The sequence below is a fragment of the Scomber japonicus genome, chromosome 11 (assembly GCF_027409825.1).
Source record: "Scomber japonicus isolate fScoJap1 chromosome 11, fScoJap1.pri, whole genome shotgun sequence".
NCBI classification, from domain to species: domain Eukaryota; kingdom Metazoa; phylum Chordata; class Actinopteri; order Scombriformes; family Scombridae; genus Scomber; species Scomber japonicus.
The window spans coordinates 27065195-27084255 of NC_070588.1; the positions used below are offsets into that span (position 1 = coordinate 27065195).

Sequence of the window (19061 nt, forward strand, 5' to 3'; positions counted from 1 at the left end):
AAACACCCAGCACAAACACCACCGACTCACATATCCAACTGTCCTACCAATCAGGTCAAAATTCACAGCCAGCAGAGACGAGCTCATCTCATTGAATGTTTCCCGTCTCGTTTGCTTTCCTTTTCTTATTAGTGCAAAAACAAAGAATAAAATAATAAAATGCATACTGTCAAGCCAAAAATCTATAGTTGTACAATTAATAACATGTATTGTATTCCTTATACACCTATTGAGGTTGGTAGATATGCACATATTTATCACAAACTTAGAATATATATAAATATATTGTAATTCTCTAGCCTATTTTTGGATTGCAATGCACCATAAACATTAAAACAAATCCATCATATCTGCAATAAACTCTGCAATAAAACTTTGATTTTTATGTGAGATTAGAAAGAAAATATTAGACGGAAATAGACTGAGCTTTATCCACTGGAGGAAATTAAATGTGAGTCCCATTTCCTTTGTATTAACTATATCTATATTGTAGATATTGCAATTACTTTAAAGTATAATTTCTTCATTTGTTGCTGATCTTGTAGAAGTTGAAATTATTTAAGTATGCATGCATACAAAGAATGTATCTTAACTTTTAGGTTATGATTGCATGCTTGATTAGGATGTTTTTCTGACAAGAGGGTTATGGAAATCAGATAAAGTTATGTATTTTGGGGTGGGTTTGAACAGTCATTTGAAAACAAATGGGCTCCATTTTTTAAAATTAGATTTGTCATGTAAACTCATACTGCCTGGGCCTATTTGAAAAATGTGTCAAATCCAGAAAATATAAAACTTAGTTGAAGCAATACAGGAGACCTGAAATGGCACCTAACTGCAGGAAGTGTTTTACAATTTACACTCCATAGATTTGCATCATCGCATACATCAACCTTGCTGCAAACAGGTGGTCACATTTGGCCCAACTTGTCAGTTGGTCGCTGAGTGCAGATTCCCACATACATACCAGTCTCCAAGGCCTACAAAATGCATATTGTGTTAAGCTGCATAGATTGATGTTGCTACTGTGAAGAGATGGATGGTTACTTTTGTTCCATTTTGCAAACTCCAAAATTTAATGCTGAAACTTGGAATTTTTTTTAAATTGCTTTTACACTTGTGTTCATACAGCAGCAAATAGTAGAACCAGGTGCAGATTGTGAGGTGTGAAAGATCAGTGACTGCTCTGAGAACCTCCATGTACACCACTTGAATATGGTGTAAAGTATATATAGCTCATTGCTGGACCTTCATGTAAACATTTTACTACAAACCCCATCTTGAAAATATGAGCAAGGACCAAACTGATAATTTAATTCTCTTTTGCTGGAGTTTTCTGAATGTGTGAAATAGGTGTGCATTGCCAGGCGTGCTATAGAAGAATGCAGATTGTGACGCATTGACTTCAGCAGGGGCAGGAGTTATTTTTAAGCCTAAGTGCATACCAGGGACAGCAACTGTGGCAAGCAACTGTTCACAGGAAAGGACCTTCAGAACTTGTTAAAATCATATTACCATCAATAATTCTAAATATGATATAAATGTATTACATACAAGACAGGCTTATTGCATAGGACTTTTATTCAATTTCAGACATTTTAGAGTCACATTTATCAAATTCTGCAGACTTAAAAAAAAAAAAAAGAAACAATTCACACAGAAGGACAGCCACCCATCAGAGCCAGAGTGCATCATTATCACATTTCCCTTCAAGCTGAGGTATAAATAGGGGAGAGAAGAAAGGAATATCCAGGGTCATCTTCCAATCATACAGCACACTGCAGGAGAGAGAAATACACATGAGTATTTCATGTTTCTAGTAGTACATTGTGACAGAAACCATAACAGAAGAGAAGCAGCTCAGTCAGTTAAAGTGAACATGTCAAGTGCTTTAGCTGCATACCGCATCAGAGTGCAACCTACTACGCATTGGTACACATTTCCTCCAGTCAATTGACTAGACGGGAATCTCATTTACACGAGTGTGAGTGAAAACAGGAGTGAGGGCAGACAGCCAGGCCAGTTAAACTGCTGAAACATGAACTGAACCTCAATTGCTGCAAATATCTAGGGGTGAAGTAAAATACAAAAGGCATTTGCATGGTTCACAGAAAGGCCAGGCGCCCATTTACACACCAGACTGACTCAATTCAAGTTGGACTTAAGTTGTCAGAATGGGTTTGGCACTGGGGTTGTCAACTCAGCAGTGTCACCGCTACATGCAAACCGAGTGCAGCTTCAGCTACAGTTTGAATGGTGATTACCAAAGATATAAAAGTTTAAAATGGTAACTCAAAAGCAGCATTTGCAATTGCAAGCCGACTGCATCTGTGTGTACAGTGGGTGCTTAAAGCTGTCTAGAGGAAGTCAGGTAAGGTCAACTTCATGTTAATTAAAAGTGCAGCTGCCAGGAAACAGCTTAGAATCCCAATATATGGGAGGAAACAGCAGGGAAAGGTTTCTATTTAGAGTACTGTAACAAGCATTCTCACCACTACATTTTTAACCACCTTTCCTGACATTTATGCCGTTTGCACAGAATCCCTGAATAATAAGGCTCACACGTCGCAGCGAGTTTAAAGACCGACATGTAACCTAGTTTGAAATGTCAGCAGAAATATTTCCGTTTTGCTATACACTGCAAATTAGAATACATGCTGGTGCACTGGTGTTGTAGTCTAGCAGTCAAGTTTGTATCCAACATTGGATGAATCAGTAACAGCTAAAGGGCACAAATGACCCAGAATGAGAAAATTACAGTTGCAAACAAGCTGACAGGACACTAATGTTACTTGTGAGAGTGCGTACAAGCCTGTGATGTTCAGATGTTTTACTTACCACGCATACACACAAAATGGAGTTATTAAATCTTGAATCCAAGCTGTCTCATGCAGTCTTTGTGTGCATCAATGAGTGCTGTGCAGTTTTCCTCTCCCTTCTCAATGATGCTAAACAGAAAAAATATGATATCAGTTTACCTGTTTACTTCCAACAACAAGGAAAGGGTTTCAGCCTCCAGCTAAGTGCTTACCATGCATCCCTGACTTTCTTTGTTTCAGGACAAGCACAGCATGGCTTTAGTGGTTTCTTCTGCTCTGTGCTGTCAGGCACAGCAGCAGCTTCCACACTGGCAGCAGACAGGGTTGACATCTTCTGTGTGAACTGGAGAAATAAAGAGCAATGAGCAATATTAGTGACTGCAATAGCAGGGATTATTGCATCAGGAAACTCTGTAGAGCCAACAGACTCAGATGTAGAAGTGTTAAACATAATCAACCAGTTGAGCCTTTGTGCAGATGACTAATTACCTACAATTGCAAACACCTGAATGTTGGAGAAAGTTTTAGTGTCCTGTTTATACAAGTAGAGACAGCTTGTTGTTACTGCTGAATCTAGTAGATTAAAGTTTCTTTATTCAATTTAAGAAACACACAAGCAATTAAAAAAAAAAAAAATCAGTGAGTTATATAGGAGTTTTTTTTTTAAACACATAAGGTGATAGTTTTTACTCATGACAAGGAAACTAGTTGCAGCCATATTTAGTGTCATTAAATCCATTCAATGACACTGAAGAGGGTTGCTTACATAACTGATGAAGAGCATACTGGTTGACACACCCACCCACACACACTTAACATGATTTTTAATTACTAGGCTTTGTCTTGTGAAAGAAGCATTAGTTTTGCTTCGTTGTGGTTGAGTAACGTTATCATTACCCAACTCTCCGGACACGCTACATAACGCCAATGGCTGCTAAAGTTAGCTAACAGAAGCTAGCAGTGATGCTATAACATTATACAAGAGAACGGGTTAACTAGCAGTGTTCACACAGCACACCAAAGACACGATGAAGTTAACTATTTAATACTTTTAATAACCGCTGCTGCAGTCTTACATAACTTACTTGAATGGAGGAGAACGACGCTTCACCTTCAAGAATGAACTCGCACGGGGAACAAGCTCACGTGTTGGCTTTTATACAAACTCACGTGATTACAAGGGTCACAACAGAGACTTCTGGGATATGTAGTATTTTGTAACAATTGAATAACTACAAGGAGACTTCTGGCAGATAGCCGCTGTGCATGAAAACACGGCTAACACACAGCAGAACATGAGTGAATGTACAGTAAGAAGCTTGTTACATGCATATATTATGATGTTTATCCTAAGAAAGTGAAGCATGTATGTTATTATCTAACCCTTTTCCTTTTCTCTGCATTTTTAAATCATTACTGAGTGGTGGTGGTGGTGGTGATGGTGCATCATAAGCTTTTGTAGCTGATTTATTTTTTCGTGTCTATTTTTGCATGTTTCCAAATTGGGCCTTTTTGGTGAGCATTTTCGATTATCAGTTAATATTATCATTATCATTATCAAAATACAGGCTGAAAAAGAAGAAAGAAAAACACGTAGGCCTATTTATCCTACTGATATCTTATTCAAAAATAACAAAATCATGCAAAAGTGCACATGTATTTACCGTCCACATGTGTTTTATAGTATGAAGCAAAATCTATAAGGGAATATTTTTCCATAAAAATAGTTGTCATTTATAGTATATGGAAGTTTGAGTGCATAATTAGCTATATAACTATACCAGGAATTACTAAAGAATTGCAGCCAAACACATAACACAAAACAAAATAAAGTTTTAAATACGTGGTTTAAAAAATATTGAAGTCAATAAACATAAAGTAAACAAAAAATGACAATGAAGATTTAAAAAACAAACCATACAGTATATTCAGGGTTTACATAAGTAATTTCTGTACATCAGGACAGCTTGCAGAGTGCAAGAGACATCATTAAGTTAAATTATTCAATTATTTTTTTACAGAAACACAACATTCTAGACAGCAGCAAGGAAAAACTCACCTTTAACAAGAAGAAACCTCAACAGACCCAGGCAGTAGGTCTAGGTTCTTTAGGTTCAGCAAACAAGAATTGATGTTTTTGAATGGTCAGTCAGTTGCCCAGCCCACTTGGACTTACAAGATGCCAAAATACAGCTGCAGTGGTGACATATGTCAAACACAGATAAAAAGGAAACTCCTCACATTACATTGCAACACTGTACTGAGCTCTACAAATAAAATAAGCCACATAAAAAATCCCTTGCCTGAAAACAGCTCAGGTTTTTATAATCATTCATCCAAGAAAAATCATCAGAAATTAAGGACAATTTACTAAACAGTATAAGAATATAAAATGTAGCTATTAAAACATAAAAAACTGATAGATATAATTTCATCATTCATTAAAGTAAAAGTGCAAGATTCATAAAAGAAATATGGATAGCAGGCTCTTAATAATGATGCTAGCTACATGTTACATTTCATCTGCGTAAGATGAAGAAGAAATGTTTGAAGACATGATTAATACATCTTTCCCACTGTGAAGTCCCCCTTCTACACACTCCATACACACTCACACACTGCTACAAAATTGCCCCGACCAATGAAATATTAATATAATGAAAATTAATCATTCTGCTGCTCAAAACTGATGAAGTTGCTGCTACTGCGCCATTATTCATGTATTCATAATATTAAAATTCAGATAAACCTTTCTTAAACTGCTATATAACTAACCTCAGAAAAGACCCAGGAGCAAGAGAAATCTATCTGCTGTGGAGTCATCAACTGTCTCTGAAACTTACAGAATGCATCAGGTGATAATCTGAAGGAGACGCTGATGAATTTGGTTATTATGGATCCATCGAAACGTCATCAAGGAGGGGACACAGCATCACAGGAGTTCTATCATTTCATCTGGTGTTTCATTATTACTTATTACTTATGTTTTCTGATGGCCTTCATTTTAGCCATCCTGACTACAAGACTCATGCAGCCATGTGGAGGAGTGAATGAAGTAAAAACAGGATGGACTAATTTATGGCCTTCGATCATGTGTATGCAGGCAGCATGTACAGTAAGTGGGAAAGTTAGAAACCAACAGATTCAGCATTTGAGCACTTAATGCATGGAGCAGCCTAACTGAAAACACCAATGCTAACTTGCTAACTAATTCATTTTAACATCCTCCTAAAGTAATGCATGTGTATCCTGATCATTACTCTTCCTACCAATCTGCTCTTATAACCTACCTTTGTTTCATTAATCAGTATTTGTATTAACTTGCATTTGTATAAACTATGCATACAAACTTAAACTTGACATGCTTAGTATTGTGTGAGGTAAAAATGACCTACATGAATCCTCTTTTTTTTCTATTCCTTCCTGTTTTGTAGAAAATTGCAACATTCTCTGGCGATATTATCAAAAATATGTTTACCATTGTCATCAACATCATAATATTCTAACAGCCGTTTTCCTGTGCTGTGTTATCTGCTGGCACAGCCTGGAGAACTGTATATTCTTCATCCAGCATGGCAGCTCATGTGGAAGAGGACAAGTGCTTCCAGAAAACAACTTGGACCTGAGGCTTCAACGGAGGTGTGTTGTTAAAACTGTGTTAGATAACATCTCTGTTAGTCAGTTACTCAGTGGAGAAGTCATGTAAATATGATGTGTCATTGTTTCATAATGTACACGTGTGACAATTGAAGTACAAAGCTATTTTGTGCTTTCATTCATATTATGCTTTGGAGAGGTCTTCACATTGTATCACAGCAATATTGTGCATTTGTATTATTTTTTAATTGGATCTAACATAGGTCAATAATAATCATTGTGGTAGTGAAAACATAGTACTGTCTGCATAATTGGCTAACCTGATTTTCAAATTAATTATATAGTCTATAAAATGGAAAATTATCATAAAGTTCAAATTGGATAATTAAAAAAGGGAAAAGCAGCACATCCTCCCATTTGTGAGGCTGGAACCAGATAATGTTTTCCATTTTCACTTCATTAATTATTAAAACAGTTAATTGAGTACTACTAGTTGTTGCTTATTGTTCTTTTTTTATCAACTAATCAATCAGCTTTTTTGTTGTTTTGTGTTTCTGTAAAATCTCAAAATGCTGTTTTTATTCTTCGCTTTAATAATTCAAAAAATAAAGCAGTGTTTGTGTAATCACTGATGTTTTTATCTGTACTCTTTGGCAGATATCATATCCTGTGCTGTAGGATATTGATGCTGGTGGGTAGAACATACAACAACAGTGGCTCGGGGGGGTTTGTTATATGAAAAATGTTCATTTTCGGACCTACAATAGGATAGATATATGTGTTTTCATGTCTACTGGGTGTCCTGTGCGTCACCACAGCAAAGCAGTGCGTAAGCAGAAGCACTGACTCACTTATTCTAGTTTGAGGGCCAGCTGTGTGCTAGATAAATGAGCAGGTAAGCATATTATTCATTGGCTCTGGTCAGTATGATAGATATGTACCTTATTTCAAACAAGCTCTGCTGCAGACTATGCTGCTTTTCACAGTAGAACAGACCTTATAGCGTGGCACTTAACACCCACTACTGAAAAATTTACAAGAAGGAGAAGCGAAATACCTTTCAAGTTACTTCCAGTTTTATCTGAAGTCTGTCTCTATTTTGGTGCCTTTTTTCTAGAAATCTGCACCCTGAAGGAGGAGAGGTGTAGAGCCACCGTCTGTCACTCCTTCTTCCTGTCTGCAAGAAATGTAAGCACTGTTTGTTTGTCTTTATTTAATCAGCAGCAAACAAATATTCTCCCATGTATATTACAATGAACTTTGTTGGAACATAGACGTTGTCACATATCAACACAGTGAAGAAATCAAGGCAGTGAGCCAGAAAAAAACTCAACATCTTTTATTAATTACAGTGTAACATCATCTGATGAGGGATTGCAGTGTTTTTTAAACAAGTTACATAAAGAGTACATCCACAACAGCTTTTGTTTTTTGCTATTTTGCTGGATAGAAAATGTGACTCTCAGGGAGGAGGTCAGGGTGAATGGTTTGGCTTGTCTGACCAAAGATCATGGTTCATATACTGTCTCCTCCCAACAGAAAATGCTGTTTTTAACCCTTGTGCCTCATTGTAGAAAATGTTACACTTGGCTCTGCAGGGACAAAATGGTTTGCATCAAAAGACTGCCATAAAAATATTATAAATTGAAATCATTTCCCACTTTCAATTAATTATTTTTTTAATCAACATCAGTCCTGATAATAACATCAAATATTAATTCATTTTCAGGATTTTAACCCTTTAAATGCCAGTTTGTTTTCCTAATACAACTGTTTTTAATACTCAAAGCTTAATAACCTACTGTAACTTATACAGTAATTATACTGCACGTTTGAAGTGTTATATATTTTATTCTATTGATTTTGACAACCTACGCGTGCACATGCATGTGTGTGTGATTGGATGCATGAGTGATCGTGATTGCGTGTGTGTGTATGTATGTGTGTGTATGTGTGTGTGTGTGAGAGAGAAAGAGAGACAGAGACAGAGAGGGAGAGAGAGAGAGACAGACATAATGCTATAAATATAGACCTGAAGGCAAGACAAATTCTCCATTTGTAGCTGCACATACACACATTTATGTATACACACTCTCACACACACACATTAATTTTTCAATACACACATTACACACTCTGACACCCATACCAACAGATCCAGGTCATTTTGGATGCAATCACATTTTTCACTGGTCTGCTGTGCTTCATAATACAGGACAAGCAGGACTGTATTCTCCTATGGGCAAAATACAGCTAAACAGTTATCTGGTGGGGTAAAATGAATGAGTCATATTTTGGCAGGGGGATCAAAAAATGTAATTTGAATGGGTTTTAAATGGGGGCATATTTGTCCCTAAGAATGTTGGTGCAGCATGTTTTTCTATATAAAATCCTTGCTGCCATGAGCATGATCACAGCCCAAAATGATCAAGAAAAGAAAAAAGAAAAGCTAAAAATGTCCTTTGTGAGGCAAAAGGGTTAAGCAGTTGTAGTTGAACACATAGTCTCACTCAGCCTTTCTACAGCACACACTGACATGCTCTGTTTGATCCAGATCTAGTTGCCAGAGAACAAGATTGAACAAAGATGAAAAATGCAGTTTATATGTAATGCTTTACCGTTACAAGCTAATAAAACAAAAGCTATAGTAGTTTTGACATTCGACAATTTTACTAAACCACTTATCCTGCTCAGGGTCACAAGGGCTGCAGCATGAGTGCACCTGGACAGATTGGCAGTCTGTCACAGGTGACAAGGCTAAGACATACTAATGTTTCTGTGTATATTCCTATTGCATGCAATCTAACACAGACTGAAATGTCTAAAAATATTCTAAAAAAGCACCAAAAAAATCCCAGTAATCTCATAAAATGCCTTTCATATTATTAGACACATCTGATGCACTAAGCTGCCCGTAATTTACCTACCGTCACTGAGCATGACCCACTCAGTTAATCTCAACGTGCTACTCCTTTAATGTCATCTCTGTTTTTCATTTCTCAAACTTTGCTCGCATCGAATCGCACGTCCGACCGAGAAAAATGAAAACGATCCAGCTGGATAAACTCCCAATCTGCTACTCTGTAATCCTGGAAATGAAATATCTCAGTCTCTGTTTTTGTTTGGGTACTGATGTGAAATGTGTAAACAAACAATACGCAGGAGCTGGCTCATAGCTGTGAGTATAGTATAGTATATGTACAGCATCAGGTAACACAGGACAGTGTTTAATTACATACAGTGGTAGAGATGGCCCAGACTGAACATGTCCCTGCACACGCTACCACATGTCTAATTCAGATGACAATAATAATGATGCCCCCCCCCCCCCCCCTCCCATCCTCTCCTGCCACACATCCACACGCACACATGCACGCACATACACACATCCATTGTCTTCAGTATTAATGTGAGCTGGACCTTCCCCTCCTGACACGGCTTGATTCATGTGGGGATGAGACACAGATACTGAATAGTTGATGAGCTGGGAGAAAAAGAAAAGAAGTGGAGGGGTGGGGTGGGGGCAGAAATAGAGAGAGGCAGATGGAGAGAGAGAGAGACAGAGAGACAGAGAGAGAGAGCGAGAGAGAGAGAGACAGAGATGAGGGAGAGGAGGGAGGGAGCAGAAAGACGGGTACCCACTCGCTCTGCTCCACACAGCTTCAACAAGCCCAGAGGTTGGGAGCCTTGATGGAAAATTACCTTGTGACCAAAAGGGGAGGTTAGGACTGGTTGAGGAGAACAAAGTCAGACTCCGCTCGTCCCGAGGAGAAGAGGAAGCAGAGCGAAGAGAGAGAGAGAGAGAGAGAGTGAGGATGACCTGAGCGTACGGATGATCAGAGGGGACCAGAGGTCGACCATGGAGAAAGTAAAAGGTCCCGCCGTGGGATGCACCACAGCCACCTGTGGATGGAGAGCCCTGCTGCTCCCACAGCTCAACAGACAATCCCTGTACATGTACGGCAGCGAGGTGGCCGTGGAGATGGAGTGCAAGCGGCAGCTGCAGAGCGGAGTCTTTGTCATTCACCCGTTCAGCCTCATGAGGTATTTAATGTATCTGATAGATTCAGGCCAGTCCTGTAATGAGCCACAACATCCACTTTGAGTTTCTTTAAAAGTTGTGTAGTTTCTGTAATTAAATATTTAGTGCATTTTTCTCCCAGATTCACCCAGATTCATCTTATCTTAATAGTTTTCTCTCTGTTTTGCATCACTAACCAGTATCTATTATTAATCAAATATACAACAGTGCAGTCATTTAATTATAATTCTGCATTGATGAAACAATCATGTTTTTAAGTGCCAATCTGAAGGCACAGTTAAAAAACCATCTGCAAAGGAGGAAACAAACAACAGAGAGGAAGATTTAATTAGCATTCAATTGTAAAGAGCAAAGAAGCAAAATGAGTAAAAGTAAGAAAATGATCATCCAAAGGTTAAACATCAATATGGGAGACTTGAAAAATCACAAGGTGATTTCAAAGATGAGGCTGGAGGATTAGAGGGGGAAAACGTGGAGTGTCTGTGAAAACATGTGTTCCCAAACAGCTGGAGTCACATTATCCCTGCAATATTGTTATTATTAGTGTGTAACATGATCAGATGGGGTGAAAACAGAGAAGGAATGAAACAATTGGGATCACGGAGCAGAGTTATTTGAGCCTGGAAATTGAACCCCGGCTGAGGAGATGTGCAGTTACAGTATCAAAGTATTTAGTGTGCATAAATCAGCTTGCCTTACCGACTGCTGTGGGACTCTAATGAGTCCTTCATGGCAAATGAACTGAGACTTTCCACTTTAAACCATATGTGGAAAACAAGATCTAAGGGTTAGTCCAAACTCACGCATATGATTTCTGCTCCTTTTTTTTTGCAGGAGTTACTACATTATGGTCATGATGGCCATCACATTTCTGAACCTGATTGGGATTCCCATGGAGATAGCCTTCCTGGATGGAAACAGTGGAATGGCATGGGAAGGTTTTAACGTGTTTTCAGACACGCTGTTCCTGATAGATGTGGCTCTGAATTTCCGAATGGGCATCATAGCGGAGGACGGCGAGGTGAGAGTGGCTGTACTCTATTTTCAGATACAATCTGGAGGACTATAATCCCTGTACAGACAAGCACATACAATCCATCTCTGCCCCATCTGTAATCTACTTGATACACGAAAGGCTAGATTAACAAATACCCCTCAGCCCCCTCCTTCCCTTTAGCTCCTGGAAATGGGCGATATTGGTACCTGCTGTTTGATTTTGTAACAGGGATCATGATGTATGGGATACATGAGAAGTATAACATTTCCAATTTAGTATTAAGTTGACTGTATCCTGCTTGTTTTCATCTGCTTGTGCTTTCTGACTCTTATCTTGCCAATCACAAATGGCCCATCTGTGGTGTTTTTTTTCTTCTTCCTGTTGTGTTTGTTCTGAACCACGCGAGCATCTGGTTTTTGCCAGATTTATTCTCAGTCGGTTTCCGTCTCTATCAAGCCAGTTTAAAATATTCATGTACGAGCTTCGGCAACAATTCGACAGCGCTGTCATGTTAATGCCGATTTCCTCGGAGCGCATTGTTAAACTCAGCTGACCCCTCTGTCTCCCTTAATTTTGGACTAATTCCCAAAATATTGGTTCAGTTCAAGTATTAAATTATACATTGCACATGCTGCTGAGCATCTTCATCCATCTGCTCAATCTGCTGTTCTCTTTCACAGGAAGCTATTCTGGATATTAAGCGAATCCGAGTGTGTTACCTGAGGACATGGTTCATACCGGATGTTATAGCTGCTTTCCCAATCGGCTACATACTGCTGTTTGCGGTAATAATGAACCAGCTGTATATTTCCAGTTCAAAATACAATTATGCACTTAACTTTACATGATTTGTTTGATGATTTGTAATAATAAGCTTATGCAACAGAAGGAGAGTACCTAAAATTGTGATGCTAAAATCCAATTCAATACAATAGGTTATTTTTTTAATGGTGTATTCTATTTTTAAGCATGAATTGAGTGTCTGTATTTTATCACTCCAGGACTTACAGTACCACAATGATGACAACCCCTCCAAGACCAACAAAATGATGAGGATACTGATGTTTGTGCGGATCCTCAGCTTGATCAGGCTCGCCCGAGTGTCCAGACTGGTGAGGTTCTTCAATGAGGTGGAGAAAGTAAGTTTCAAATGGCCGGGCCAGCCTTCAAAGCTCAACTTTGAAATCCAATCAACCTTTACCTTAGCAGACCTAGCTCTGATTTTGACTTCTTAGAATGCTGGTTGTTAAACATGACCTGACATATTGCTCCTAAATCGACTGTTGGCTTGTATTAAAGCTATGATTTTTAGCATTTTACTGTTTCTACTTGGCTCATACAACAGAGGTTAGGAAAAATCTAAGGGGATAGGATACCTGAAACGTATCATGTTTATGTTTATTATTAATCCAATAATGAAAGATAATATGTCTTGGCTCTGATCTCAGTAATGCATAATGTATGTTGTATGTGCTTGAAAAAAATTCTGGTGTGTATTCTGTTACTGTGGTGTTGTTACAGAGACCTCTCACTTTGACTTTTTTTTTTTACACCATCATTTATTAATCGTATTGATAGTTTTTTCCATATCAGGTACATTCATGATTACATTGTACTGCCAAACATTTGACCCAAACCTTGCATTGTAAACATTTATCACACGTTACAGACCAACATCTTACTTCAGCTGTGACCTATCAGACTTTTTGTAATCGTGTGCACAGATTTCCTGTGCAATTAAAGGAGTAATACAAATATTTTGGCCACACTGACTTTCAGTTTTAGCTCCAAATAAAGTGGTTTAGGTAATGTGGCTAAAGAGTTTGTTTACAATCTATCTGATCATCTGACTGCTCGTGTCGATTACCTGTTTCACCTGTCTTTAGTCATGTCCAGATGTCAGCTTTTACTTTGTCAGTAGTAACACTACTAAAATGTTATCATAACAGAAAGAACTGAAATAATCCATAAAAATTTGATCTGAAAAGAAGACCAAAGTTGTATATAGCAGAATTATCCTTTGAAGTGAAAAACTGTGTCAAATCTGCACCCTGGATACCCTGGAACTGGCAATATTCTGCTCCTTTTGTGCCATGTTTTTTCTCTTTCTTTCCTCTTTTTTCAAAAAAGCAGGAGTTGTTGTAACTTTGCCAGTGAACAAATATAATAGCTTTCTGTCTAAAAATGATATATTCTTATGCTGTTGATATTACCATTTTGCCAGTATGTAATTTGGCTTATGTCATGTCCTTCGATAGGTGTCAAATGCAAACTTGGAGGTGGTCCGTCTGTTCTTCCGCATCTTATCTCTATTCATGATGATTTTCCTGCTGTGTCACTGGAACGGCTGCATCCAGTACTTTGTGCCCATGTTGGAAGAGTTTCCCTCTGACTGCTGGGTCCGGAAAGAAAACCTGATGGTAAAACTAATTTCATAAAACTTTCTTTAGACAGAATGAAGGATGATAGTTGTAGGTGAGGTGTTTTGACTGACTTGATTAATGTGTCCACTTTCCTTTAAAGTCCATGGGCAGATTTCCCAGAATTGTTTCTCAATGGATACTTCCACAGAATCTTGTCTATAGTCTAGGATTTACGGTCTTAATCTCTATCTGAGAGACTGTTTTCTTAACTCAAGTAATTTTTCAAGCAAAAGTACAACACGTTCTTTAGTTCCAGCTTCCGCCTTCAGATTGGCCCAGGGTAAAAAACAGTAACATGCAAAAATGTAAAATCTGGAAAAAGATAAAAAAGCTATAAAGAGAAATTGGGTTAAAGCTGATGCTCCAAGAAAAAAATAATAGTTTAATATTGTTCAGGAAATGTATTGAATAGAAAATTGTGTTGGTTATTTATACAAAATAAAGTATGCTACTGTCACATGGTACTGTTTTTGGAAATGTACAATATATGAAAAATGCATACAGCATTCTAGCAGTGTAAAACTGTTGTTGTTGTGAAGCTTCAGACCTACAAAAAATATCCCTAAAATATCCCTAAAGATTAAACACTTTTCTTCCAGAACGCCACAGTGATCGTGAAGTATTCTTGGGGAGTTTTCCGCGCTCTCTCCCAGATGATCGCTCTCTCCTATGGCTCCATGGATGCTCCAACAAGTTAGAATTATTGATTGTTTATGTCCAGCACTAACACAATGCAGGTGTATCATATTCTCTCTCTGCTATAAATACCCACCATTTCACACTAAACAAGCTCCTGTGTCGGTGTCGTGTTCCACAGATTATGTTGAAATGTGGATCGTCATGGTCAGCATGGTGTCAGGCTGTCTGATGTATACCGTCCTTGTGGCCAACGCTACAACCATGATAGCCAACACTGATCCAGCAGCAAAGGAGTACAAGAGCAAGGTCCTCCCTCATCAACAAATACATAATAATTAATAATTAAAGTCTGTGTAAAGTAAGAATAAATATGTGTTCTGAGTTTGACATACCACAGAAAAGTGTGTTGTTAACCACCCTGCCAAATTTGAATGATTAAAAAAACACCAAATATATGAAATTAGACTTCAAAGTTGTGTAAAAATCTGCATCTTTCTCTGCTACCAAACACTGTGGGAGTGCCCGCCGAGTCCGCTGAAACCCCGCCCCCTACAAAGTGTCACCTGTCAATCAAAGTCACCACCTCTACTAGAATCATGGACGTCTGAGAGCTTTCTGCTGCTAACTCAGCTGCTAGCTTGGCAGCTAACTCGGCTAACTGGCTAACTGTAGACTGTAATAGTAGTAGTGTGCGCTGAATGTATTTGTACCTCTACAGCAGCAGGGGCGGGTTTATGCCAATCACCGCTGCGTTAAATCCTGAACACAGAAATCTTGAAACACAGTTTGTGAAGCCTAGCTCCACAATTCAAATCTAAATGATTGAAATGCTTTTTACACCTTTTTTAGAAATACATTTATAACCTATTTAATATGTTTAGAAGAAAATGTCTGAATTCACTTTACACAGTCTTTAAGCAATGAGTATATTTTTGAAGTATGCTCTGTGTGTCATGGAAAGTGGTGCCTCCTGCCTTAAAACACTGTGACTCTCCACAGATGAGCCGTTTGGAGCACTATATGACCTTTATGAAGCTCCCACCAGAGCTGCAGCTTCGTATCAGCAACTACTACCAGGCCCGCTACGGAGGGAAATGGTTTGATGAGAAAGACGTCATGGACACGGTGTCTTCATCACTCAAAGAGGTACAGCTTAGAACTTCATACTCATCACTGAACTGCTGCATTTGTTTGAAAGAAGGCTCATACTGTAGGATGTACCTCATATTGATACTAGTGTTAAGTGGCAGTAAGAGCTGCAACTACTAATAATTTTCTTTATCAATTAATGTTTTGATTACTTTCTAGATTAATCTCTAGATCATCAACATTATTGTCCCTCACATTCATATATTGTACTTTAAGATAAACTCATTATTGGTTGTGTATGTATGTTTGTTATGTGATACCTATGCTTTGTTGTCCCTCAGTCTTTTTCTTTGTGTCTTTGGTCATCTTATAGTTTTTTTTCCACACAGTGTCTTATAATAGTCCTGTATTTTCCATGTAACATAATACTTTTGTTTGTTGCATTTTGTCAGCAAATCCTGGAGGTGATGTGCAGCCGGCTGCTGAGAAAAGTGCCAATTTTTCAGAATAGAGATGAAAACTTCATCAACGCCATCCTCCAGAAATTGGATTACGATGTTTTCCAGGAGGGAGACGTCATTGTGCGACAGCATGTCCCGGGAGACCGCATGTTCTTCATCGATCACGGCCAGGTCCTTATGGAGACCGATTCCTACGAGAAGGAGCTGTGTGACGGAGACTTTTTTGGAGGTTGGTTGGATTTATTCTGATAATGGAATATTTGGAACATCATGTAAAATATTCAGTAATTTGATAAGTGATTAAGAGACAGAGAAAGCCAGGGAATATGAAGTGAAAGAGGAATAAGGAATGGAGGAACATCAGAAATGTTCATAAATGGGTCACATTAAAGGAATTAACACACATATTTCACACAGTTGTTAGCCCATTTGACTGGAAACTATATTATTTTGCTCTAGTAAAATACAAACTAAGACTTAATGCATTCTTAAATCCTAGTTGAGTTGATTAATTTTATATCAAGGACACAGTTTTAAAACATCTGGATTACCTAAAGCAAAAGCACAATAAGTACATAACAATGCTGCACTAGTATTACATAATGAACATAGAACAGAAACAATAAAAAGTGCTGACATGCCACATGAGATTAGATCACCTTTGACCTTGATAAAGAAAGGAAAGAAAAGGTCCAATACCAGTTTTTCAAACCTTTGTTTTAATCTATGGCAAAATAATCTTAAAGGGTGACACAAAAACACTTATTTTCTCACTTACCCCTTGGTGGTATCTAATAATGAGGATAGTTTTTACTTTATTTGTCCAGATTTTAGACTGATAAGATAAAAAGGTGAATGAAATGCAATTTGTGTTACTCATAGCACTGGATAATTACATAAGAAAATATCAGCAGCGATGTGTTTCTGCAGAAAGAGTGTCCCTGATAATCCACAGAACATGCTGTAAGTAAGCTTTTCAAAAGCCCTGCAACATAACTACAAATAAGAGTAGTAATCCAAGCTAAAAGTGTGTCAGAGAGGTGTCAACAAAGTTATATTGCAGGGCTATTGGGTTCCAGTGTTGTTTGTGGCTACCCCTTTAAGGACATCATGGCAAAATCCATTTTAAAAATCATTCAGTTATTTGTCTCATGAAACACTGCGGATAATCCACAGACCACACCATGAACTACGAGCCTGAAAATGGTCGACCACATGTTCTGTGGATTATCCATAGTAACAGGGATAATGTTTCTGAGATGAGTTGTTTCCTGTCATATTTTAAATCTATCTATATATATAACTGTGTAAATGGCTCGATACACCTATTAATATTACTACTATGAAGTGGAAGTAGTGAGTTGTTCCCTTCTGGTGGCTTTAGTGTGAGTCTAGTGTGATTTTTAAAGTTTCACTTTTTTATTGCTCAGTATCACAGACTGTAAAAAATGATGGGCGTAGCCACCTTGACAGCACCCATTGTTGTGTGGACTCCCATTTTGAAGCCTCAAGTTCACATTTTGAAGGTCATCATTTTGAATTTTTGGAGGTGTACAGTTTAGGTCTATGGTTAACTGTGGAAATGCAAATGCTTATTTTCACTATTGAAAAACAAGCTTAAAACCATTCAAACTACTTATAGGGTCTTTTAGCACAACCAGACACTGAACAAGACTTTGTTACAATTAGGACTGAAATAGCAGCGGCTTGGGCTACATCTATACTCTGTGGATCTGGGGTTATGCCATGGTTTAGTTATGTAAACAACATCTTTGTGGTAGCAACTTGCCTGTGACAGCACCCACCTCAAAGCAGCGATCCCTTTAATTATGCATAACTTTAAGCCATACTGAAATTTAAATGGGTGAAATATATTAAAAAAAAATCCTGTACAGTTATCATGAAAAGGGAGATTAGCTCTAGAGACCAAAACTATTTTTGTAGTGGGCAATATAAAATATGCTTATATCTGCTGTATAGTTTTAACACAATGCCCTATTGGGAATGGGATTGACTCGCTTTTGGAGTGGCCATTCCAGGAAGTGCATTTTTATCACCTCGCACACACACAGCATACAAATGCAAGTCTATGTTTGTTTGCATAAGTAAGCAAGAAGCATTTTTTTTAATCACTGGCAAACCAAAGCGAATAAATCTATCTTTTCCAATTGGGGGATTTGTTTAATTCTCCAGTTTTAAGTGGGATCGGGTCCTAATCTTTTTGGCAGCAAACCTCAGCAGCATTTGGAGCTAAGCAGGCTTCCCGAAGTCTGGTTATTTAATTTAGGATTAATTGTCAGGTCTCATCCCCGTCATTAGGGTTTACTCGGTCATTAACCATGCTCTTGTGACTCCCTCTGTGTGTTCAACAGAGACATGTGTGCTGACCAAAGGCAAACATCTGGCCACAGTGAAGGCGCTGACCGACTGCCAGTGCTTCTCTCTCTCCTGGGACGACTTTCATGATGCGCTGCAGGGCTTCCCAGAAGTCAAAAAGGATGTAGCAAAAATGATTCTGCTCCACTTTGAAGGCGGACATGTATAAGACTGAAAACACTGCCTGGACTTTTGTTTTACTGAGTGAAAAGGACAGGAGCTACAGATTTTATGTGATGGACAGTAAGACTGTGGATGATTCCACATGCGGACAGAAGTTGGACTCTGATGAGATAGACAGCTGACCGGGAATTATTCTCTCTTCTAATCCATCAGTTATCAGCAATAAACTAAGACCTCAACAGTAAAGAGGTCCAACATTTCATCTCTGCTTCCTTGTAAGTGTTGCAGTTTAGCAGTTATGTCTGCACAAGTAATGTATATTTATGTGACCAAATGAAAGAGGATTTGGCAGGTCTTCATACAACTTTGGTTTTATTTGAGTAGTTTTGGTCATTGTTCCTATCAATAACAACAAGTTACTCATCAGGTTAATTAAGCTACTGAGATTTGGGAACACAGCATCATTGCTAAACAGTCAGATGGTTCAAAAAACAC

General features: G+C 38.2%; 1 protein-coding gene across 2 annotated transcripts; it reads right to left on the bottom strand.

Annotated features, from left to right (window-relative positions):
* Positions 1–1563: 1563 nt before the first annotated feature.
* On the bottom strand, positions 1564–3978 carry LOC128368074 (cytochrome c oxidase copper chaperone). 2 transcript variants are annotated; one of them, XM_053328810.1, is made up of 4 exons: positions 3905–3978; positions 3032–3162; positions 2839–2948; positions 1564–1778 (listed from the first exon to the last, which is right to left on the bottom strand). In XM_053328810.1, the coding sequence occupies exons 2-3, from the start codon at positions 3148–3150 to the stop codon at positions 2864–2866; spliced, it is 204 nt and encodes a 67-aa protein (XP_053184785.1). In that variant the 5' UTR covers positions 3151–3162; positions 3905–3978; the 3' UTR covers positions 1564–1778; positions 2839–2863. The 2 variants fall into 2 exon arrangements, with proteins under 2 accessions (XP_053184785.1, XP_053184786.1); XM_053328811.1 differs by having other exon boundaries at positions 3896–3917.
* Between the last annotated feature and the right edge of the window lie 15083 nt (positions 3979–19061).

Bases quoted from the DNA above. Each gene is read 5' to 3' on its own strand.
- LOC128368074 (XM_053328810.1), bottom strand. From the start codon at position 3,150: ATGTCAACCCTGTCTGCTGCCAGTGTGGAAGCTGCTGCTGTGCCTGAC. The intron at 2,949-3,031 runs GTAAGCACTTAG...TTTTCTGTTTAG, and splicing joins AAGAAAGTCAGGGATGCATG to CATCATTGAGAAGGGAGAGG.